This window comes from Lipomyces tetrasporus (genome assembly GCF_029532465.1).
Source record: "Lipomyces tetrasporus strain NRRL Y-64009 chromosome Unknown POJ06scaffold_8, whole genome shotgun sequence".
Lineage (NCBI taxonomy): Eukaryota > Fungi > Ascomycota > Lipomycetes > Lipomycetales > Lipomycetaceae > Lipomyces > Lipomyces tetrasporus.
In genome coordinates, this window is record NW_026611603.1 from 705,317 (window position 1) to 728,339 (window position 23,023).

Consider the following 23,023-nt stretch of genomic DNA (forward strand, 5'->3'; position numbering starts at 1 on the left):
TCTCAGGAATGCTCGTCCACTGCTGGGACATCAGGCCCGCCCTTGCTAGAGCTGTGGCGCAGCAAATTCCTCAATTCGATATTTGCGCCACAATTCTCATCAAACTGGGACTTGACAAGCCACAATAAAGGGTTGTCTAAACTCAAAAAAAAGTATCCAAGTATTAACCCCCACCCCGCAAGTCCGATCACGTGGCAGCTAGGGGACTTACACCCGAGAGGTCTCTGAAAGTGCTGCTATGGCTGGTTGCTAATTACGCGGGACGATAAAATACATAACTAAGTTATATAAAATAAGTTAAAACAAAAATTTAAAAGAGTGCAGTTTGCATGGTTCATGAGCGCAATCAAGGAACATCGAATTTCTCTCTTGCGTGCCGCAGCTATTAGACGGGGGCTCGCAAAAAGGGCACAAAGTTCATTGTTCTTTTACGAGTGGTCCTAATCAGTCGTAGTTATTGCAGCTGCAACCGGCGTAGGCATCTACTCCAATTTTTTGACAGTTGCTATGTAGACAAGGATAGAAGACCTGCAAGGCTGGCAGGATAGAAACTGTTCAGGCCTATCAGTGCGGATATCTGGATGATCGCCCCAGTACTTTAGTAGTTGTAGTATACCATACAAATTTTGCTCACAGTGGAGCGTATGATGCATTCTGGCGCATTATCTAAGTTGGGAAGCGTGCGGCACCATCAACGAAGCGGCTCGCGATCAAAGTATACTTACTTATCATAATGGGTATCAGATCTCAATTGCACCTGTGGATGCGACATTAATCCGGAATGCGCCGTTCTTTCGGTGGCATATGATCGTGTCAGCGCCGACTACCGCCCAAATTCACCACTGCAGCAGAGCATGTGCATTTGACCGGAAATCAAGGGAATCCTCCATTCGGATGTCAGGCGTTCGCCCCTGCTTACCGAGCACGTGCGTCTACAAATGTTAACAGCCTGTCCTAAGTTAGTACTAAACGGCAATTCTACAAATAAGACTGTGTATTTATTCTTTGAATTCGTGAGGACGGAAAATCTATTCTGGATTCATTTCGTGATGTCAAAGTAGCAGGTTCAATTGTTTATAATCTCGTGCCGTCGAACATTGGCCAACTCGTCACAACTTGTCGCTAACTAAGACCTGCAACGTTTATGAGGTATGACATCTATATGAATATCACAATTGTACAAAGTGCATCCGGCATATCTGAAAAAATCCTTAGTGCGATGATGGTCATTCAATCCTCATTCTTGATACGTTCACGACTCATCACGTGCCATGAAGGGTGATTCTTCCTGCCACCACAAAATAGATGTCCGAACTCTGCGGCTTGTTTGGCGGACAAGAGCGAAGCCAAACCTGGCATGGCACGTATGACCACTGGACCACGTCAAATCTATATAACAAAATAGCAAGATGACGAGACAGTCTTTGAAGTCTCTCAAGGAATCGAGTATACGTGTCGACTCTTCCTCTTTGCGGTATCCCACAACAGAGTTAATCGCGCCGGATCCTGAGAACAGCGCGTTTTCTCCAGCCTCTCGAGCATCGCGACGGCATCATCGTTATAGCGACGCTGGAGTCGATGCCGAGGAGGAATATGGCAGAAAATATGTTGCATCCCAAAGCTCTGTCTTTCATAGATCGTCGACAAAAGCCTTTCCGCGGGCACTGCTATGGCGCGTTCTGGAACACAGACATGTACTAGATCTCGCTCCATGCGATCTTACTATACCGGACGAAATTGCACCGGCATCTATTGAACTTCACCGAGTCCGGATTACATTTCCTAGTCCTATCAAGCCGTCGTGTGTCACTTTCAACGAAGGGTACGGCGACGACTTGATCACCATTGATGTACTCACAGAAGCTCTCACCCTCTATACATTTGCATTTAATAGTCGGACATTTACCGCCGAATGGATCCGCCGTCCATTAACAGAATGGTGCCATGTCCAAGAATCAGCACACTTTAATTTGCGGCCGCCGCATTATATGATAGCATTACCGCAGGGATCACTGGTTTTTGCCCTACTGGATGGAGGGCTCATGAAACTGGATCGGTCTCAACCATTGGCAGATGGTATGCGCCATTGCCTCGATTCTTTAGCAATATGACTAACTGTTGTAATGGTTAGACTATCTAGAGCAGATATTTAGTGATGGGAGTTATTTAGCATCGATAAAAGGAATGTTCCTGTGGGGAGGCAGCGACCGCGTCCGCGGCCACCCCACTGCCTCGACCAATCTGGTGGTGTCTATGGTGGCCGATCCTACATCGTCGATTTTGATTACCGCATCAATTAGCAATGTTTTAAAGCTATGGTCATTGGACACATTGACTTCGTTGAATGCTTACGACATTATCAACGACGAAAGGCGAGCGCAGCAACCTGCAAACAACAAGCAGCTTCTGGGTATGGAGCCTATGACTCTCATCTCTCTCACTAAAGTCAGCGATACCACAGGATACGTGGCTACCTATTGCCCACTGGGTGAAGACTCATTCAAGCTGTGGAGGCTAGACGTCACAATCGGAGAAACGACAAACGCGACTCTGACGGACGTATTGGGCGTACCACTGAAGCCGAGCACACCTGACGAGAATGCTGTATGGGTGATTCCGGAGTTTGTTCTGGATTACTCGGGCCGATTAAGGAACGGTGGGGCACTTGATCTTTGGATTCTCTGGAAGAGTAACAAGAGCTCCAAGATTCACGCCTTATTCGACATTCCTACCGAAAAGGGCTCAAAGCCGGCACTCACTTGGCAATCTGTCGGGTCTTCTGCCGTTGAGAGTGTTAGTAGCGGTGAAGGATGGGTCAATGCGGCTAACGAAGACGATACGGAAAGGTTTATCAGACATATATTCCAGCCAGGGCTATTTTCTCCAGCGATATTGGAGACCATATTGCCAATTTATGAACGGCACTACTCAGTCATCGCTAATAGTGACGGAAATGACGGGGAACTCGAGCCTGAAGTGTCTCTACGCGAGCGGGTTATCAAAATAGTTGGTGCCGCAGTCTCATTACAGCCAAGCGACACAAACGATGGTATGGACTATGAATCATACAATCGTGATTTGCAGCAGCAGTGGTCGCGGTTTGAGCGATTGTGCCTGGAGTTGTCGAAGCAAGGGAATGAGGCGTTGTCTCTTACTAGGGATCCGTCAACTAAAACTATTGTGCTTGTCAGAGCGACTACGGTTTCGGTTGTACGCGTCTGCGGTGGATTAGAGTATGCAGATATTGCGGGTACTAGCAACACAATTTCGTTATTCGACGGTTCAGTTTCGTCGGATGGCTTTACCAAAGATCAAGATTTCTTGCTGCTGAGCGCGTTGAATTCCTTCAAGAAATCTTTGCCACAACCAGTAATCTCGGATTTCCTGGTTGCAATTACTGAGGACGCGCTTACTGCGCCAAACTTCTCAACTGGGGATCGCATGGCTACAATCTATGACTCCTGTCTGAACGACCAAATTTCTGACTCTGCAATCGATATGTTGCATAAGCGACTATACAGTATAAAGGATCTCGAAGAGGCCCTGGATGGGTGCTATGCTGAGCTCGTGTCGCTTACCGGCACTCCTAATTTCGGTCGTCCGTCACTTAACACACGACGGCATCTAACTCTGGTTGGCACGGAATTACTGAGTTCCGCGATCCATGACTCTAGCTTATCTACATATCATGGGCTGGTTGATCTCCTTTTGTTCCTGGTGGTGTTTACCGTGGATGTGAGCGAGGACTTTAACGCGGATCACATCACCTTTTACGACAAATTCCTCAAAGCTTTTAAGACGACTGCGTTTTTGAAACAACTTACAGAAACCGTGCTTGAGAGATCATCAGGTTTCCGAGGGAGACAGAGCCTGAGCGATGGCGACCTATTGTCCAATAGCGTAAACAAGTTGGAATTGTCGAAGAATTCAATGGATAGAAACAGCTTTGTTCCTGGTGGTACTTTGCTGCAATTTTTGTACTCGCGGTTCTCTCTTGGTCTTGGGTGTGCTTGCGCGACAGATTTGATAACCAGGGGTGGCAGTCTTGGGGTTGGCAAGGCGGTAGAGTATTCCATGTCGTACTGGAGCATATCCGACGTACCGTACGCAGCAATAGGAGCAGCAGGAGCTTTAGTGGCGTCCGGTTATGTGAATGAAAGCATGCCACTCTTGCAGTTCTTACCAGTTGATGGACTAGGGTGTTACGCTCGTGGAAGGGTTTATCTTGAGTCCGGCCATTTTGATAGGGCGGCAACTTTCCTTATGAAGAGCACCACAGATATGGCCTCGGAGCCCTTGACTGAACTCACAGCGTTGTGCTTGCGGGAGTTTTTGCAGATGGATGGGCTTGGAATGAGCACAGCCGTTCTGGGCTCTGGCATTATGAGATTTAGCAGTCACGTTTCAGATTTACTTTTTTGCAAGGCTGCATATGCTTACGCGACGGAGTTTGCAAAACTAGCCCTGGATATGCGAGAACCTGAAGTAAATACGTCTGTGATCAGTCGTGCCTGTATTTTGGCTGACACTGGGGCATAGGTCGACAGTTTGGCGACGGATAAATTGTTTACGAAGACATTCCAGGCGGCTTTGGCTGGGGCGCTGTATGATGACGCTTACATGGCAATGACAAATATTTCCGAGCCCAAGCTGTACGTTTCCTGAATAATTGGCTTCTAATGTCACTAACTCTGTCAGTTGCCATGACCTCCTCAGTGCGTTCGTTGTCACACTTTGCACCAGCGGTCAATGCTTGCGATTATGCAACTATGCCTTCCTAGGATTACACGGAGATGTGGAGGCTATCTTAGAGCAGAACGCGAGGAATACGGTCGATCTGCACGCTCCCTCGGCGCCAAACTATTACAAGATCCTTTATTCGTGGAGGATTGAGCATGGAAATTACCGAGACGGTAAGTGATACGACATGACTTTCGTGAGGGATGAAATTAATCTGCAGTAGCCTCATCCGCGATTTACGAGTACATTCAACGTCTTCGAAGTGGATTCACTCGCCCGTCATTGGATACTCTTGACACTGATTTCAACACCTTCGATATTGAAGTCACGCAGGGGTATCTTGTCCTTCTCAGCACCCTCACCTGCATTGACGAGAAGCCTGAGCCGTGGTTCCTTGCCCGCCGAGCTGATGCTGGACTGCTCGAGTCGCCCGTCAAAAAGCCGAAAATTGGCATCCCCACAGCGGAGTATGGTCGGTTAAAGAGAGTATTGGTCAAGTTTTCGGACGTGGAACGCGAATACGCTGAAGAACTTGGGCGGATGGAGGCAATTTTGAATAGACAATTAGTTGCAATCGAAGTATAATTATTATCTACGAGAGCAATCATGTAATATAGATCAAAAGTCTTAGGTGACTACTGTGGTTGGATGCAAATCTTCTGTTGTAAATTATTCGTTATATTGCCACTTTAGTGATGACTACTTTGTATATTAATACATGCACATTAAATCTATCAGTGTCTTACATTTCCTTTCATCTTATAACAGACTTTTCACATAACCAAATCATGGATCCATCAGTGATTTCGACGTAACACACGGCTTCACGTAACCTATCATCCAAACATCAAACAAACAAAAATGCATGGCATAAAAGAAAATACAATTCCATATATATTGTCTACACGTCGTCTCTAATTTATGTCTGTTATGTACTTAAACCTTTAGCAGACAAGAATACTAACAATTATTCTTCGTCTTCCTCGGCGACATCCTCATGAAACTTCTTGCCTTCCAAAGTAGGCTTAATGACTCCGATTCGGACCAAGAAGTCGCCAAAATGCTCGCCATCTTCCCGTTCAAGCGCCCACCGTTTGAACAACGGCTTCAAGACCTCGAGAGCTTGCTCCTCGTTGATGGAGGATCTGTAGAGCTTGTTCAGTCGTTGGCCGAAATAGCCTCCGCCCAACATGAGGTTATAGGCGCCATACGCTTTGCCAACCAAAGCGACCTCGGCAAGCCATGGGCGTGCACAGCCGTTCGGGCAACCAGTCATACGCATCACGATGGAGTCATGGCGAAGGCCAAGCTCCTCGAGATAGGTCTCCAGCTTCGATACAAAGATGGGGAGGTATCGCTCACTTTCAGCCATAGCGAGACCACAAGTGGGGAACGCAACACACGCCGAAGAGGACAATCGGAGACCAGAGAATTGCAGGTTGTCGAGCTTGTATTCGGCTAGAAGTCGCTTAATCTCAGGCATATCCTCATCCGCAATATTGCTGAGAATGACGTGTTGATTGCCAGTCAACCTGAACTCAGCTCCACTCTTCATCGCAAGAGCAACTTGTCTGAGACCAGTCTTCATCTGGAACTCAGGAGTGTCCTCAATACGACCATTTTCAACAAACATAGTGAAATGATTGAGTCCCTGCTCATCCTTTACCCATCCAAAGTGGTCAATGTTAGATTCAAAGCTGAATGGTCGCGGCTCTTCAAACTTAAATCCGAGCAACTCCTCGACCTTCTGACGGAAGACGTCAACGCCCATATCGTCAATCGTGTATTTTAGACGAGCGTGTTTTCTGTCCTTTCTGTCACCATTGTCGCGCTGAACTAACATAATCTTCTCGCACGCCATGACGACGTCCTCCTTGTTGACATAACCAAGTATACTACCGGTGCGGGGGTAAGTCTTCTTGTTGTTGTGCGTAGTACCCATACCACCACCGGCTAGGACATTGAAACCGGTGAGCTTGCCGTCGTCATCAACAATGGCAATCAAACCAACATCGTTGGCGAAGACATCAACGTCATTATATGGCGGCATGGCGATAGCGATCTTGAACTTTCGGGGCAGGTAGGTCGGTCCATACAGCGGCTCGAAATCAACAACAGCGTTGCCCGCAACAAGCTTCTTCTCGTCGTTGTCATCTGTAATCCAGATTTCGTGATATGCGGTCGTCTTCGGGAGAAGATGTTCGCTAATACCACGGGCATAGGAGGTAAGTTCTTTGTGAAGAGCATTGTTGTATGGAAGCGCAGCGGACATGACGTTTCCTATATCATGAATCAGCATGTGCGGATTAGAGCGAAGCCAAAACGTCTAGAGCAACGTACGGTTGACATCACCACAGGCAGCAATAGTATCTAGGAGCGCAACGTTGATTGCCTTGATGGCAGGCTATGATTTCCGTTAGTTACGGCTTTAAAGGGCCACACCGGCTGGTCATACCTTCAATTTCTTCTTAATCACACCATGCAACTGATATGTACCTCGAGTGGTCATCTTGAAAGTGTGATTACCCTTGTCGTCTGCAATCTGGTCGATCGCCAACCACTGAGCAGGTGTTGAAACGCCAGCGGGCATGCGGACACGAATCATGAACGAGAAAGCGGGCTCCAATCCGCTTGCCTTTCTCTGTTCACGGATGTCACGATCATCTTGCATGTATGTGCCGTGGAACTTGGTTAACTGAGCATCCGAAGCAGAAATGGCGCCAGTCGACTCGTCGTTAAGGCCTTCGACGATAGTTCCTCTGAGGAAATTGGACTCGATCTTGATATCCTCATTGGTCAATGGTGGAGGCTCGTCAACAGCAGCACCAACGCCATCAACACCAAGCGCCTTCCACAATTCGGCCTCCCACCCAGGGTAGGCAGTCTGGTATCCATCGGGGTCCTGGTCATCACCAAGACCCAGACCGACCATTTGCTTAGCGCCAAGAATCTCCAATCTGTGGTTCAAGTCCTTAGAGGGCTTATTGTAGTAGATCTTATCTTGCTTTCGTGGCCAGTAGTGGCTATCCCCAAGACCGAAGACAGCGTAATTGACGGATGCAAGATCGAGATCGGTAGACGACTTAACCGCCTCCCAGAAATTGCGACCGTTCTGCGGAAACTCACCCTGACCAGCTGTAGAAGTAATGAGAACAACGTTCTCTTCGGCACCCAAATCTTCAACCGGGAAATCGTCCATGGCCAATACAATTGCACCCAAGCCGCGACCCTTGGCACGCCTCTGCAGTCGCTTGGAAAGATTCTCGGCATTACCACCGTCCGAAGCGAACAATATGGTTAATGGTGGACCAGTAAGGCCCTCAAGAAGCTTGGAATAGGCGTCTTTGGCTTTTTTACGCTGCTGACTACGGACCTCAGAACCATACGAACCCGCAATGTTCTCACCAAATACCGGCACGCGCCGAGCGACTTGAGACAAATGGTTCTCGCGCTCCAAGAACTCGGAGAGTTCCTTTTTCAATGTCTGCGAATCAAGCTGGAAGTTAGGAAGGCCATTCTCATCGGGTCGAGGATCCCAACGATATATGGGCCAGTAACCAGAATCAACCGCCTTTTTCGTCTCCTGCAAGACGGTAAGTGCCGAATCAGTCTCTTCGTTATAAGGCAAGTAGGCAAGAACGATGGATGGTCCTGCGAACTTGTCTGCCTCAATAAAAGCCTGAAGAGCTTGAGTATAGGAGCTGTAGACAGCAACAGAAGCAACATAGGTGTTGGAGTAATTCATAGCGTACAGTCCGATATCTTTCTTCCTGCGGGAAGCATCTTGAGCGGCACGAGTAGTGTAGGGCTGCGAGTCAATGATGAGCATATTGACATTCTTGCCAGATGCAATGACATTGTGAACACCAGAGTTACCAAGATCATAAGACCAAGCATCAGAGCCAATGATCCACGAACTAGTCTCAATCAGATGGGCCCTGCCCTTTAGCAAGCTGCTAGCAACTTCGGAGCCATCAATTTCCAACTTCGAGATTAACTCAGCACCAACGTCGGAAAGTTTGCTCGAATTCTCGCTATCGAGAAGGAGCCAGCGCGAGACAAGATCATTAGTCTCCGGGTTGGCAAAGGCATTCTCCTTAATGGCCCTTTGAAGTTTGGACACAAATGCCTTTTTCTCCTCCTCCCTAGCGAGGTACGCTCCGAATCCGTACTCAGGGTTACTAGCGATTGTCCGTGGTATACCGGCATCATCCTTATCCAGGGCATTGAGGATGCTCAACTTATCAGCGAAGACGTTATAAAGCATCTTGGAGTAAGCGGTCTCCAATTCTGGCTGTGCTAGGTGGTACTCAGTGTCGACATCGTGTGAGGTGCGACCACCGACCAACAAATTCTGAATGGGAGCCTCAGACTGGATATTCTGAACGATGCCTCGCAGAGCTTGCCGAATTGTCTTGCTATCGAGGTGCCCAAGCTGGTACCCAACGACGACAGGAATAGCTGGAGACTTAGAGAGGTCGCTATTGAGCGAGGATATAACGTCGAGCAGAACAGGGCCCCACTTGGTAGTCTGACGATGGACCTGTTCAAGTACGCCAAGACGCTTGACGGATCGCGGAATGACTGCTAACAGCTTCTCCGCAGACCACGGACGATACACACGGACAGTGATGACGCCAACCTTGGAGTAGATGTCGCCCCAACCAGCCTGAGCAATAGTCGTAATGAAAACCTGAGCGGATGATCCAAAAATAAGGAGGGCAGTATCGGCGTTACCAGCGCCATGATAATCGAATGCCCTGTAAGTACGACCGACAGCAACACGTATGAGCTCAAAGACAGTCTCAGTTGCGTGGAAAAGGTCAGCCGTCTTGTAGTCGACCTTAGTCAAATCAATGGTACCATTGGCATGCTCGCCATTGGTCTTGTCCACAGAAGAATCTTCCTTTGCGGGCTTCTCCGCAACAACACCAGCAGTGTCATTCCAGTAGATGTTGGTACCGACAGTGCTTCCCTCAGTTTCACCGTACACCAACGAGTTTCTGTCAAATACCTTCTCAATCTGATTGACGTCCTCAAATGGAATCGGAGTCTCCTCACCATCAGGCTGGTGGAAGAAGTGAATGACACCCTTGCCAGTTCGAATTGCAAGCATGTGAGACGCGATGGCGAGGTCCTGTGCCTCACGTAAACTGAAAGACTGGACGAGTGTGAATCCAACCTGACGGAGAGACGTTATCTCGGAATAATCCGCAAAATTACGGCTCATAGAGACATGGATCACAACAGGAAAATTGGCGAGCTTCGCAAGATGTGTAATGGCGGCAGGAAGCGTCGAAGATGCGGCGGTCACGGACACGAAGGTCTTCCGTCCGAGCTCTTCGACGGCGGTAAGGAACGGGTCAGCATTGTATCTGACAGGATAGACCGAAGGAAGAGTGCCTCGCTTGGCCACGACGCCTCGGACCTTATGATAGACCATTCGGTCAAGACCATGCTGGAACCCGACAACCGGTGCAGACTTGAGATTGGGTTGAACTGACAAGACGGTTTCACTGAAGAGATAGGCAACACGGGCGGCTGACTCATGTGAGAAATTGGCTTAAAAAGAATAAATATTATTAGTATTATACACACCTGCGTCTTCACGAGTCGAAACAAATCCAATTGGAGGAGCCATTGTGGAGATTTTAGGTCGAAGAGAGGATAATATCCCAAGTGTATAGAATTCTCAAGGAGCCTCCACCAACTCAAACAGACGAAAACGGCCGTTTCTTAAAACTGCTAAGGCAAACGTAGCAGTGGAACAGAGTGAGAAGGGCCTAGCTGTCCGAACGCTTAGGCAATGGGACGATTAGCTGCATATATAGCTCGTTATGATTACTGATTTTTTTCTCCCGGGCGGAGATGAAGTATGGGTTAGGGTGCTGGGGCGAGTGTCCTCGCCACAGAACCGCCACGTTTTCACTGGCCCGAATTGCGCCATCGAGCCCCTGGATTATCACAGCCACTCAAACTGCTCATTAAGTCCGCCGCCGCCACATATCAGCAGCGCACCGCCCGGCTCCTGCCCATACAAGGCCCGTCGCTTCACTGGCCACACGTGGCTACTGCTACATAGCCTCACTATGGCGCAAGATAAGATGTGGGGGGCATTTTACCGGTTAACCACGACAGGAATTCTTCCGTGGGGCACTCTTTGGGCTTATTTCCTCTCCTAATAGCCACGAATGTGCCACTTGGGATTTGTCTTAAAACCTTATTTGCCATCTGACATATAGAAGTAGCCACGGCAAGACTCAGCATTCTATAGCGAAACCAACAACTTGTCGCAACTATTAGCAACTGTGTAACGGGTCAGAAGGATCTGCTAATTGGTCGTTCGCGATTGACTAACAGGCAAGGACGATGAAATGGACGCATTACATCCTCAAAAGTACCAATAGAAGCTAACAGGAGCTAGTGATATAACTTCTATAATCCATTATTCCCATGGCTAATGCCTAATATACATAATACATAACATAAATACAATAACATGGCTACTATAAATAAACCACCCGCATATGGGGCAGTCCTTTCTAACCAAAAGTACCGCCAGACTGCTTTCCTGTACGTTTCTGCGAAGAAATGCGCCATTCATTAGGATCTTGCGCATACTTATTATATAACGGTTGAATTCGCTCGTTTTTCTTCCGTTTCGACAGCTTTGTCGCGTCCGCAACCTTGAAAAAAGTTGGCGCTGCTTCAACAAGCCATTTCGGCTCAATGGTCGTCACGCAGTGCATATACTCCTTTGAGGTCAAAATCAATGTGTGATAAATCACATACTCCGCATTTTTGCCGAACAGTGCAGACGATGGATGCATATACACCGGTGTACCCTCGATGAGAGTGCGGTACCCTTCCTGCGGATCGCGACGGGCAGCATTGCGGAAAAAGCCCGAGCAGAGAGCACGACGCACCCTATCGGTATCAGCACCGCAGGATACAATCTTGTGTTTGTACCGTTGCATAATCGACACCAACTGCTGGCGAACCTCTTGTCCACGCTTCATACTTCTTGCCTGAATGAAATTTTCGAAACACCAAGACGGCGAGTAGTCGTTCTGCTTCCACGCGTTGTAGACCGTAAGCAACGTGAGATGATCGCCTGTCGAATCATGGAACTTTGCCTTCTTCTGGTCAGCTTGCTGCTGCTTCTCCTTCGGTCGATAAAACACCGTCTGCACGGAGAGCATGGCTACAATACTTAGAATTTCTTCCGACGCGCCGTAATCGACGGAGGCCAGCAAAACCTTTGCGAGGCCGGGATCCATTGGGAAGTCAGCCATCTTGCGCCCGAGACGGGTGAGTAGTCCTTCGTCGTCCAAAGCCGAAAGTGCATACAGCTCCTCCAACGCTGACAACATGGTGTTCGTTGGTGGGGGATCCATGAAGTCGAAATGCAAAAGATCATTGATACCCATAGCTTTCAACATCAAAATCGTGTGCGACAGATTCTGTCTCTGAATCTCAGGAACTGTGTTAGGCTGCATTTCTGTCTGATAAGCAGCCTCTGTGTACAAGCGGTAGCATTTTCCAGGGCCCGTACGACCGGCTCGACCGGCTCGTTGCCGAGCCTGCGCCTGCGAGATTGGTAATACCACCAGGGAGTCCATGCCAAGTTTCGGGTCAAACGCGTTTATCTTGACGAATCCAGGATCGACTACATAATAAATACCATCTATGGTAATTGATGTTTCTGCTATATTAGTCGCGATAACGACTTTGCGGGTACCTTCTGGAGCGGGCTCGAAAATGCGGCTCTGGACTTCACTAGGAAGCGCCGAGTACACGGGAAGAATAATTAACTCTGGCACTGATGGACCCAGAGCTTTCATTCGTTCGTATAAAATTTCGCACGCAGTATCAATCTCCTCTTGACCGGTCAAAAAGACCAGAATGTCACCTTGCGGCTCAGAAAGATGGATCTGCATCACCGTAATCAACGCGGCATCCAGATAGTCTGATTCTGGCTCTTTCGTGAACATAATTTCGACAGGATAAGTTCTTCCCGGGATGAAAAGAATCGGGCAGTTATTGAAATATGCCGAAAACTTGTCTGCATCCAGCGTTGCCGACGTGACAATCAATCTAAGATCCGGCCGCCTCTTCAGCGTTTCTAATACCATGTTAGTGCGGTCTCGTGATACACATGCAAAGTGGAATGCATACTTTTCAGAAGCGCAAAGAGGACGTCTGTAGAAATTGTCCGCTCATGAGCTTCATCGAGCATAATAGCAGAATACTGCTTAAGGTCTGGATCCAAGAGAACCTCGCGTTGCAGCATACCGTCGGTCAGATACTTTATCTTCGTCCTGGAACTAGTACAATCTTCAAACCGAATAGTATATCCAACTTCCTCGCCTACTCTGCAGCCCACCTCTTCGGATACTCGTTTCGCAACCGACGTAGCGGCAACGCGACGGGGTTGTGTACAAGCAATCTTTCCATTATCCGCAAATCCTTCCTCCATCAAGTACTGCGTGATCTGTGTCGTCTTCCCGGATCCTGTATCGCCCACAATAATCAAAATTTGATTGTCTCTCACCGCCTTGACCAACTCATCTCGTAGCTTGAATACAGGTAATGACACTCGCTGCTCTTTAATAGTGAGATTCGTAATCTTACCGAAGGACGTATTATTGTACAGGGCTTTCTTCTTCCACTCAGGCATTTCTGGTGCCGACTTCTTAATTACCGTATTCTTGACCTCTTCGGCGAGTACTCGCGCACCCGCTTCTGCCAATGGATCTTCCCATGACTCTTCCAAGTTCGTCGTCTGAACCTGTTTGTCGGCTTCGTCACGTGCAGCTTGCTGACGCTGCTCCCGTCGATCTTTTGCTAAAGTCGTACCTGTCATTGCAGCTCGATAAAGTGATCCATCAGGCGCTTTGACGACTCGAATGGGACTGAGCTCCAAACTCTGCTTAGTCTGACCAGCAAGAAATGGCGGCTCCTCTTCACGAACTTCAATGTCGACGTCCTCTTCTGGCTCAAGATCAACTTCTTCTTGAATTGCATTCAAATCTTCGTCAAGGTCAGGATAGTCGCCAGCATTAACAACACCGGACGCAATAAGCTGCTTAATTTCCCATCGCTCAGGCGAAGTCAATCGCTTCTTCTGCTTCGCTTTAATTGTCGGTATTGGGCCGCTACCACCGACAGGATCATATCCGAAGTCAGCTGCGGTATGAAGGCGCATGCCAGGTGTGAGGTCTTCTCCGGTAGCCTGGTCGACATCCTTCATTGACAGACCGATTCGTGAACCCTGGATACTGACTACTTTGACCATGACTTGCTGATTCCGATGGAGCAAGTCTTCAGGATGATTAACTCGTGCACCATGTTGAATTGCAGAAACATGAACCAACCCATCCGCCCGACCGCGAATACCGTCAAGTGTAACAAAAACACCAAAATCCTTGATACTACTCACACGCCCATTGTAAATCTTGTATAGCTGAGGTGAATCGTCAAGTTCTTGTATGGGTACTTCACTGTTGAACCCCCGACTTTCCCGTTCTCGTCGACGGCTGCGCTGGTCATCCGAATCCAGATCCAGTTCTCTATGCCTCCTTCTATCATCATGTCGTCGATCTTGATCGTCTCGCCGACTGCGTCGCTCTTCATATCGTCTACTACTGCCTTCGTCTACAGCCCTCCGACTTCGTCGAGCGTCATCATCGCGATTTGACCGTTCCTCACCCGCCCTCCGACTCTTATGTCTTACGGGACTCGGAGACCGATAGCGCGCCTCACGTTTTCGCGCCTGTTCAGACTCAGGAGAGTCGGAGTCTTCTATTCGCCGTCGCCGATGGCTGTTGCTATTCCCGTGGCGAGGGGCATACTTCAACTCGGTCTTCCCTTCCGTTCTATTGCCCTCCGAAGATGACTTAGGTGCAACTTTCTTATATTTTGGGTGAATGAGCCGAATGAAACGGTCAACTGATTCGATCAGTGGTGTAGAAAATTCGAGATTCGCCGCTGTCAAATTTCGTCTGAAATCACTTAAATCTTGCGACTTCTCATGTAGCGAAAGAACGTTTTCGGCTAACGACTTGTCTCTAATGCCTATAAAGTGGTAAGCATTCTTGGTGCTATAGTCTATAGAAGCACTTCCTAAGAAGCGTATCAATCTCGAATGCGATCATAATATGCAGCGGACATACCTGTATGATTTTCCAACTCAGTCGTAATTTTGGAGACTAGCGATAAAATCTCTAATTTTTCAAAATCATCCATGAGATTTCCGTTGGATACCGATCCGTTCGACTCTCCATGTAGGACTTTAAGATCTGCCATAGTGGCGTATGCGTTGACTGCACTGGCTCTTGCGAATCAATCACGAATAACTCGCCACTCGTAGAAACACTATTCACATGTAAAACGCTCCAGAACTCTAATCTTCATGAGACAATGTCTAAGTTACTCGACACTTTCACAACGCAAGGATGCTGAATGTGCCAGATCAATCAATTTCTGTCAGTCAAGAAAAAAACCCATATCATACCAACTAACTACAACTGCGAAGGTGGAGCGAGAGCCAAGCTTAGAACTCCCAATTTGATTTACCCTGCGGAATTACGCCTAAAACTCGGCCGACTGCGATTAGGGAGCATCCGTCATAATTCCTAGTGCACCGCGTCGCTTAATCCGGACCAATCCCTGGACCAATCCATTTCTGCCAGCGAAACCTTCCTACGCATGCAGATTCCGACCACTGGGCAAACAATTGACGGATCTCACAATTTCGTAGATTTCCACGCCCCATATTGCAACTACTAGAATTTTCCTTCGGGAGACCATATTGCTAGCGCAAGACAGTAGTATACATTGCATAGGAAGATACAACTAGACAAGATGAAGTTTACGCGAGTTCTGCGTATGCGGCCAGCGGTAGCGCTTCGCGATTTTGAGAGAATGAACATTCCTTATCGAGCTGGTCCTGAGAATGGTAAGTTATCTTAATATTGAGGAGATCACAATTAAACCCTGAGCACAAGTTCCGCGTGTGGACGCTGGGCAAAAGACTAACATGCTCACGTTTAGCCAAGACGGGTTTGACTGGCATTTACGAGTTTCCAAATCCACGCCCGCGTTTACTTCGTCTATATCAAGAGACTGAGCGTCTCTTGAAAGAATTCCCGGAAGACAGTGTGTACCGGAAATCAGTTGAAGGTATCTGCAAGCTCCGTAGCCAAGTTATTAAGGATAATACGGAGGTCGAGGAAATCGAGCAGAAGATTGGCGGTGGTCTTATTGAGGAGTTGTTGATCCAGGCTGGCGAGGAGTACCGACTTGCCGAGCACTTGCTGAAATGGAAGGCCTGGGAAAAATTAGAGGAGGAGCCGCCGTCGGGAGTTTGGGATCTGATAGATAGCAATGGTAATGCGGCATGACAGAAATGATCGTGGGAGCGATTCGCTATAGTTTGTGTTATAAATTTGTGGTGGCCGACATGTCATGCTGCCACGTACATAGGGATGGTTGGGCGTATCGAGAGTTGCATGTCACTTGTGTACTATAGTCATGTCGTATCCATGAACTTTCTGTGCGAAGCAATAGCGGCGCCATTACGGGCAAACTTTTAATTCCGATCCCTATAGAGTGACAGCAGATATATCATACCTGGGGTGAAAGCATTCGAGCACAAACTAAACTTCTCTATCACGCTTCCTCCTCATCTTCGTCCTCTATATCCTCATCATCCGCAGCCATTCTAACCGCCGCGTTTGTCTTTGTATCCCACACCTGGACTACACCGTTACTTCCACCCACCGCCAAGGTCTGTGCTGATTCCTTATCAGGCAACCATGACACAGAGAAGACTTTGCCGACACCCATATCTCTACTGGTAATCATCGACGGTCCACTATTTGAGATGTTCCACAGTTTGACCTGCTGGTCGGTCGAGCCTGTAGCGATCAACCCCTTGATATGCATATTTACATCAAACGTCGAGACTTCAGAGTCATGCGCCTGCAAGGTCCACAATGGCCTCACTTTCTCCGGCGAAGACGGAGCATTTCGTGCATCAAAATAATACACGCGCCCTCCCTCTGTCGAGACATAGAAGTAGTTTGTGTCGTGAATATCCCATTTCGCGGCCTCGACGTCTGTATCAACCCCCCACCTTCTGTACTGCGTATCCGGCAATCTCATATCGCTTGCCACAACTGTTCGATCGTACGAGCCGGTAAGTAGCACACCACCTTCCTCAGGATGCCAAGCCAACGAGCATACCTTATCATCATGGAATGAGTAGCTCCGAGCACATGTCAGCGTGGACAAATCCCACAGTTTTACGGTCTTATCGGCCGATCCAGACGCGAGTAAATTTCGATGTAGCCGGTTGGCTGACAAAGCGAGAACCGCGTCAACGTGGTACTTGTCATTCGCTTTTTGCTCTTGGGAAACATTCTTGGCTTTCTTTTTCTTTCCCTTCTTGTTGCTCTTCACCTTAGGCGCTTTATCAGGTATCACTTCAGTGTCATTACTGGTGTTTCCGAGGACTGCGTCTGGATACATTTCGTCGATGACGTCAAGATTCCAAATTTCGATGGTTGGCTCAAATGTGCCGATTGCTGCAAAATTTCCCTGTTGATTATCTGCCGTTCGCGTCCGTCCGATCCTGACATCTAGCCACTCCACACACAGAGGGAATGACGGCAACAGAATATCGTGGTGCACGTATAAGTTCGCCTCTGTCTCCTCATAGACATAAACTTCCATATGTGACAGGTTGTCCTCAGTCTTAGTCACTAGTAATAAACTGTCGGTGTCTAGGATCTGAAGCTCTTCCCTCTCTTCTTCATCAATATCGTCGATGGGTTGACCGTCCTTACTCTTCGGGAGGACGATATAGGGATCTTCATCAGCTGATTTGTAGTAGGCAAGCGAATTAATTTTGGAAAACATGCTCAGGGAACCATCTTCAGTTGCTGGCTCGGCGTCGTAGTTCTCCAGATTGTATTCTTTCAAATCATCGTCGATCTCGACGTCTCGTCTTCAAAGTGGGTAAGTTTTTCATCCACACTTCAAATGATAAAATGGACATACGTTTTTGGCTCTCCACTTTTAACTTCTTCTCTCATATCTTTGTCCGCAGCCACATCGACCATGAACGTCTCTTCTATTCCGTCTTCATCATCAATATCTTCACCTTCTTCATTAGCCTGAGCATCTTCAAGATCTTCTAACGCGTCGTCTAGACGCAGCTGTGCAAGTTTAGAAATCCGGTCCAGTTCACTGTCATCTATTTCATACTGGGTAGGAAATTCAGCGGCAAAACCGCGAGGAACCCACGTTGTGCCAGAAATCATAGCGTTCCCTGATGTGCGCTGGGGTGCTCGTGTTTCAATTTGAAGATCGTCTACTCAGACTTAGCGATATGCTATCACTCCTAAATTTGAATCTTCAGTCAACTGTATGAAAATCTTACCTGGATCGCTGCAAACGCAATTAATATCTAACCCTCCTTCCGCGATTGCGTTCTTATGTTTCGTAGCTGAATTCTCAAATTTTTCTAACAGCTGGGACAACTGCAAATGTCCCAATTTACCCGGCCAGGAGAGGTGGCTCATTTATGCGGCTCGTTTTAGTTGATGCTTGGTTCTTTCAACACGAAATTTTTCAACGGACGAAGAAAGTCATCCTTGTATTCAAGCTACGATTTTCACCCCGCTTGCCATTAGACGACTGGTTATATGACAGCTGACTCAATGTAAGTTGTCCTTTTTATTGCTCTTACCACGCGCATCGTGTCTACGCAGTCATCCATATTCTCTTGTTTTCGTACAAATTTTCATGATGAACTATACCCTTTTTTCAAGTATATAGGAAGTGCCGGGTGATTACTGCCGGACCCCATATAGGGGAGGTGTAAGTTGATCAGATACGGGTCTCTGAGAAAAATATGAGAATCGAGAGTGGATTGTCTCTGCTATTGAAACGGACCAATGGTGCGCGACGAAATCGATGCGCGTTGATGATGCGATATGTCTAGTGAAGCAGCTAACATTTTGTGAAGTTACTTTTAGGTGATTCTCTTTGAACTGAACTTGAATGATAATGATACTTTGCAGATATGAGCGTACTTCAAATTTACATGTTAGGACCTTATTACCTTCTGTTCACGCTTTTCGTCCCCTCCCCGATCTCAAAAATGATTTTATAAATAGAGTCAATGATGATGGTCTTGCATGACAGAACAAAAAAAAATCCCCTGAACACCTGAAAATACACAAAGAAACAAATAACAAGCAGCACAAACAACTATGAAACAAATATGTAATAGCATATGTCAAACATGTAACGCGTATGTAACAAGCCTGTAAACTAGAGTAAAACTAAATAATGGAAAGAAGACATCAAATATATTGATAATTGCAATTAACTATGTCTTCGCTCCCGGTTCGCCATCTCAATCTCGCGTCTGATTGCATCAACGTCGAATAAAGCCTCGCTTCCGTCCGGCCCAGTCTTGAATTGGTATTCGTATTGTGTCTGGCCCGCACGATAATAGCTATTCTTGTTTTCTCGAATACTCGGAGGTGGCGTGTAGCCGTCATCTGATACTACCGAATCAGAACGACTGCGGGACGAAGATTCACCGTTGTCGTAACTTGAAGACGGTGCTTCCCTGGAGTGCTCAGCATGCGCATCCTCCTCGACCATCTCCCACCATTCTTTCTTCTTCGGCTTCATCCAATTCGGGAAGAGTCCTTTCTTCTTGGTCCGTGCATTTTCTCGTTCCATGTGCTTCTTCGCCTCTTCAAACTCGGCGATAAGTTCACGCTGACGTTCTCGTTGCTGATCTGGATCTGGATCTTCAATTTCAGAAAACTCCTCGCTTAGTACTTCCCACCCACACGCACTGAGAAGACGCGGCATAGCCTCTCGGTATCCCATATGACCGTCCACAAGTTCTGTACAATCGTAGTTATCGATCCCATCAATACGCTCAATCGGTGCGAGACCGGCTATACGACCTAAGCCTCCGCTGGTAGCTCTGAACAGGTATCCCAGAATCCAATCCCGCCGTGAGAATCCGTTCACGAAGCGGCCGCTAACAATAGTCGACGCCTTGACAAATTGATCACGTTTGACTACAACTGGGGAGCCGAAGATGTACACGTTTTGAACTAAGCCGAAAGCATTCCGTTTGGAAAGTTCTATGAGACAGGACACAATGACGCGTGCGCCTAGAGAGAAGCCGACAAGCGTGACTGGACGCACCCCAAGATTTCGCTGAATCAGAGTATCTGCAAGGATCTATAATCTGGTTAGCGTCAAGACCAAACTCAGGCTATGTGAGGAAACTTAATAGGCCAGCCGCCCATGCACGGTCGAGCGAAACGCTCCATGGATTGTCAAGAAGGTAGCCCAACTTGGACAGCATCATTGGCAATTGTAATGACGCCATGAGAGCCACAAGAACTGTACTTCCCAGAACTTGCTGGATAGACTGCGTGATAACTTCTGTTGCCAAGAGATTAATCGTTTGACCCATAGATCTCAGCATATCGGGCTCCCAGTGCAGTGAAAAGATATCTCCCATGATCGGATCTACTGTGGAAAACGGTAGTCGGACATCATCCTCTTTGCCTGACAGCCAACCCGAAACTGTGACGATGAGGTTGACGCGTTCATTATTGTGTAGGGGTCGGAATTCAAACGTCTTGACGTGACCCATGCGTCTTGCCATCCCCCGATTGCCAATCTTGGCGCCAATAGCAGCGCCAGTGGTTGTAACGATTGCTGCACCACCTGCTCCCGCGAGAAACCCGGATGTTCCTGCAATGCCAATGGTTGATAAACCGGCAGCCAATCCAGCACCAATAACTGGAGCAAGAATACCAGCGGATAATCCGATCACCAGACCACCTCCAAGTGTCGCAAGACCCATGTACACATACTTCTTTTTCAGGGCAATCTTTCTCCGTGCTTCAATTATGTCATCTTCTTTCCATTTCTGGTAGCTTCCTTCCTCAATGTCTAGAGCATCGGTGACCCGTTTCTCAAATTTGGCGATGTCCAGCCAGGTGACTTGCAACGAGGCACCGACACGCTCTAAAAGCGTTCTAGAGCGAGCATCGTAGACAGAGTCAGCGACCAAAACTAAAAAGAGGTCACACAGGACTGTCCATCGCACGTCGATGTCCAAAGTCTTCTGATCTTCGATAGCCGCCGGAGTTTTGACAAATTCGATTGGTTGAGCATCTGCGGAATACTCCGGCAGTGGAGTAGCACTTCGAGAAGAGGGAGTGGAAGGGAAAGCGGGCGAGAGCTGACTCGTGCGACTGCTATTGAAATCGTGACGTGCCATCGGATTGCGCACCCGTGCATTTTGCATGAGAGTCGGTGTCAAATCCATAGTCTCAACCCCGTGAGACGACAGCTGTTCAATCATAAGTTGCTCTAATGGCTATATTAGCATCCAACCACGTCAGTTGTAGAGAAAGGAATCACACCTTCAGGAGTAATATCCATATGAGCATACAATCTCATTATCATCTTCTGGGACCACATTGCCATTGACCCGTACGCAACACTCATATATCTTGCAATTTTTTGCGAACCTTTTGCCCTTGCGAGATCCATAGCCATGTCAACCATCGCGAGTTTGCATAACCCAACATAGGCGATTCTTTGAGTGTCGGTCAACAATTCCTTCGTCGCGCGCATTTGATTCAGAGGATTTCGCGCTTCAACGTTTGTGGGATCATCGTCGTGGAACAAATATTTCGTGCTGTTGTCAATGTATCCAGCATTTTCAGCATCTTCTTCATCAAGAGTGACTCGTGTGTACCCCTTTCCGGCTCCGCCTCTCCGTTTATTTTCCTCTTCCTCGTCCTCACTCGGGACCTCTTCATGAGCAACGATGTTACCCTCATCATCGTAGATATCGTGGCTCGCATATACCGGCATATCCTGCCATCCGTCGTCATCTGTTGCATTCTCTATGGATTCATCGGCTGCTTGCTTTCCATTCGCATTCTCACCATTGATGTGGATAGTCGCATTTGTCGTACTCGAATTGGACTCGCGCGACTCATTGTGCTCCAACTCTTGCTGTTTAAGAACGGGAGACGCCATTTGCTGATGCGACCATTCAGACGCCTGGACCGTGCTAGGCACATGCTGTTTTGGAGATGTCGGATTAGGGAAGAAGTGACGCTCAATTTCACCCACTTCGGTGATCGTACTAACCCTCCGATACCTGCTAGTCGAATCTGACACTGGAGACATGTCCTCCTTGTATGCCACCCTAGAACCTGGTAATGCATTCCGTTTGTTAGACCCTTCTAACTCTAACGATACGGCTTCGCTGTCTAAGGCTTCTACCTCAGTAGCCGTGTCCAATGCTGCTATATGGGTAGGCGTGGGCGGTGATGGCGACGTGTACGTGTACGATGACGAAGACCGTCTAGGAAATTCCGCAACGTTGGTAAAGTCCGTAGCAGCAGGAGCAGCAGATGTAAAGCTGCTCGTGGATGAATTATCACGACTGGCCATGACTTCTGTTGACAGCTTTGGTGAATTGGGAACGTCTGAGGATGCCCACACGTTACCGGCAACGCCTTCGTCATCGCTAAAGTAAGTCGGCGAGTTCGTAGTTATTGAATGCAGTGGCGTGTCATCAGCTTTTTGAGCTGTATCATCGTAGAAACTGGCAAGTGCTAACTGAATGTTCTTATTACTTTCCGCGTGTCCGAACTCCGGATCATCATCGGCAGTAGGTGTCAGGGCGGATGAGCTGATGTCAGACTGGTTCCATGACATGACGCGATAATGTCAATGCTGAAGGACAACTACAACCACAACGATGATATATCACTGAAGACAGGTGCACCTGAAATCTCTTGTTGAGTTCTGTGGGTTGGTAACGCGAAGTGGAGATATCTAAGGAGTCGGGGCTGACGACAAGCACGAACAAATAGGTTCGACAAAAATAGCACGCTTATAAGCCCATAATGTCGCTCAACCTAGTTATGATAGCAACAGGCTATGAGCAACACAAATGAGATTTCCGAGTAGAGAGAATGTACAAGGAACTATATGCAGTTGCCGGTGAGATGTGGAAGGCAAAACACGTAGGGGCTGTCAGGGCTGATGGTGATTCGAAGAGCCGAGAGGTTGCTTCGTCTGGCACCCTGCGCAGCGCTCGCACACATCGCATCAGCCGCGAGAAGCGCCCCAGGTTTGTATCAAACAGGCACTCTGTATGTAACCTGCTATTATGGTCCTATTCATCTTCTCGCATGCGCCAGGCTGC

General features: G+C 47.9%; 6 protein-coding genes across 6 annotated transcripts; 2 read left to right on the top strand and 4 right to left on the bottom strand.

Moving 5' to 3' along the window:
• Window positions 1–1,409: 1,409 nt before the first annotated feature.
• Window positions 1,410–5,325, top strand: POJ06DRAFT_269847 (nucleoporin Nup120/160-domain-containing protein; the record flags this gene model as incomplete). Its single annotated transcript, XM_056189402.1, has 5 exons — window positions 1,410–2,076; window positions 2,132–4,485; window positions 4,540–4,652; window positions 4,699–4,913; window positions 4,964–5,325. The coding sequence occupies 5 exons, from the start codon at window positions 1,410–1,412 to the stop codon at window positions 5,323–5,325; spliced, it is 3,711 nt and encodes a 1,236-aa protein (XP_056042215.1).
• A 133-nt stretch (window positions 5,326–5,458) lies between these two features.
• On the bottom strand, window positions 5,459–10,543 carry POJ06DRAFT_257949 (uncharacterized protein). Its single transcript, XM_056188211.1, has 4 exons — window positions 10,339–10,543; window positions 7,196–10,281; window positions 7,081–7,144; window positions 5,459–7,020 (listed from the first exon to the last, which is right to left on the bottom strand). The coding sequence occupies exons 1-4, from the start codon at window positions 10,379–10,381 to the stop codon at window positions 5,708–5,710; spliced, it is 4,506 nt and encodes a 1,501-aa protein (XP_056042216.1). The 5' UTR covers window positions 10,382–10,543; the 3' UTR covers window positions 5,459–5,707.
• A 739-nt stretch (window positions 10,544–11,282) lies between these two features.
• Window positions 11,283–15,048, bottom strand: POJ06DRAFT_200108 (P-loop containing nucleoside triphosphate hydrolase protein; the record flags this gene model as incomplete). Its single annotated transcript, XM_056185177.1, has 3 exons — window positions 11,283–12,865; window positions 13,036–14,817; window positions 14,916–15,048. 3 exons carry the CDS (start codon window positions 15,046–15,048, stop codon window positions 11,283–11,285), a joined length of 3,498 nt encoding a protein of 1,165 aa, XP_056042217.1.
• A 395-nt stretch (window positions 15,049–15,443) lies between these two features.
• POJ06DRAFT_257953 (ETC complex I subunit conserved region-domain-containing protein) lies at window positions 15,444–16,328 on the top strand. The gene is made up of 2 exons (XM_056188212.1): window positions 15,444–15,700; window positions 15,796–16,328. Exons 1-2 carry the CDS (start codon window positions 15,607–15,609, stop codon window positions 16,143–16,145), a joined length of 444 nt encoding a protein of 147 aa, XP_056042218.1. The 5' UTR covers window positions 15,444–15,606; the 3' UTR covers window positions 16,146–16,328.
• POJ06DRAFT_257956 (WD40-repeat-containing domain protein) lies at window positions 16,329–18,248 on the bottom strand. Its single transcript, XM_056188213.1, has 3 exons — window positions 18,188–18,248; window positions 17,806–18,118; window positions 16,329–17,752 (listed from the first exon to the last, which is right to left on the bottom strand). Exons 2-3 carry the CDS (start codon window positions 18,066–18,068, stop codon window positions 16,414–16,416), a joined length of 1,602 nt encoding a protein of 533 aa, XP_056042219.1. The 5' UTR covers window positions 18,069–18,118; window positions 18,188–18,248; the 3' UTR covers window positions 16,329–16,413.
• Window positions 18,249–18,783: 535 nt separating this feature from the next.
• POJ06DRAFT_292398 (uncharacterized protein) lies at window positions 18,784–22,530 on the bottom strand (the record flags this gene model as incomplete). The annotated part of the gene is made up of 3 exons (XM_056190394.1): window positions 18,784–20,009; window positions 20,068–21,165; window positions 21,219–22,530. The coding sequence occupies 3 exons, from the start codon at window positions 22,528–22,530 to the stop codon at window positions 19,138–19,140; spliced, it is 3,282 nt and encodes a 1,093-aa protein (XP_056042220.1). The 3' UTR covers window positions 18,784–19,137.
• Window positions 22,531–23,023: the final 493 nt, after the last annotated feature.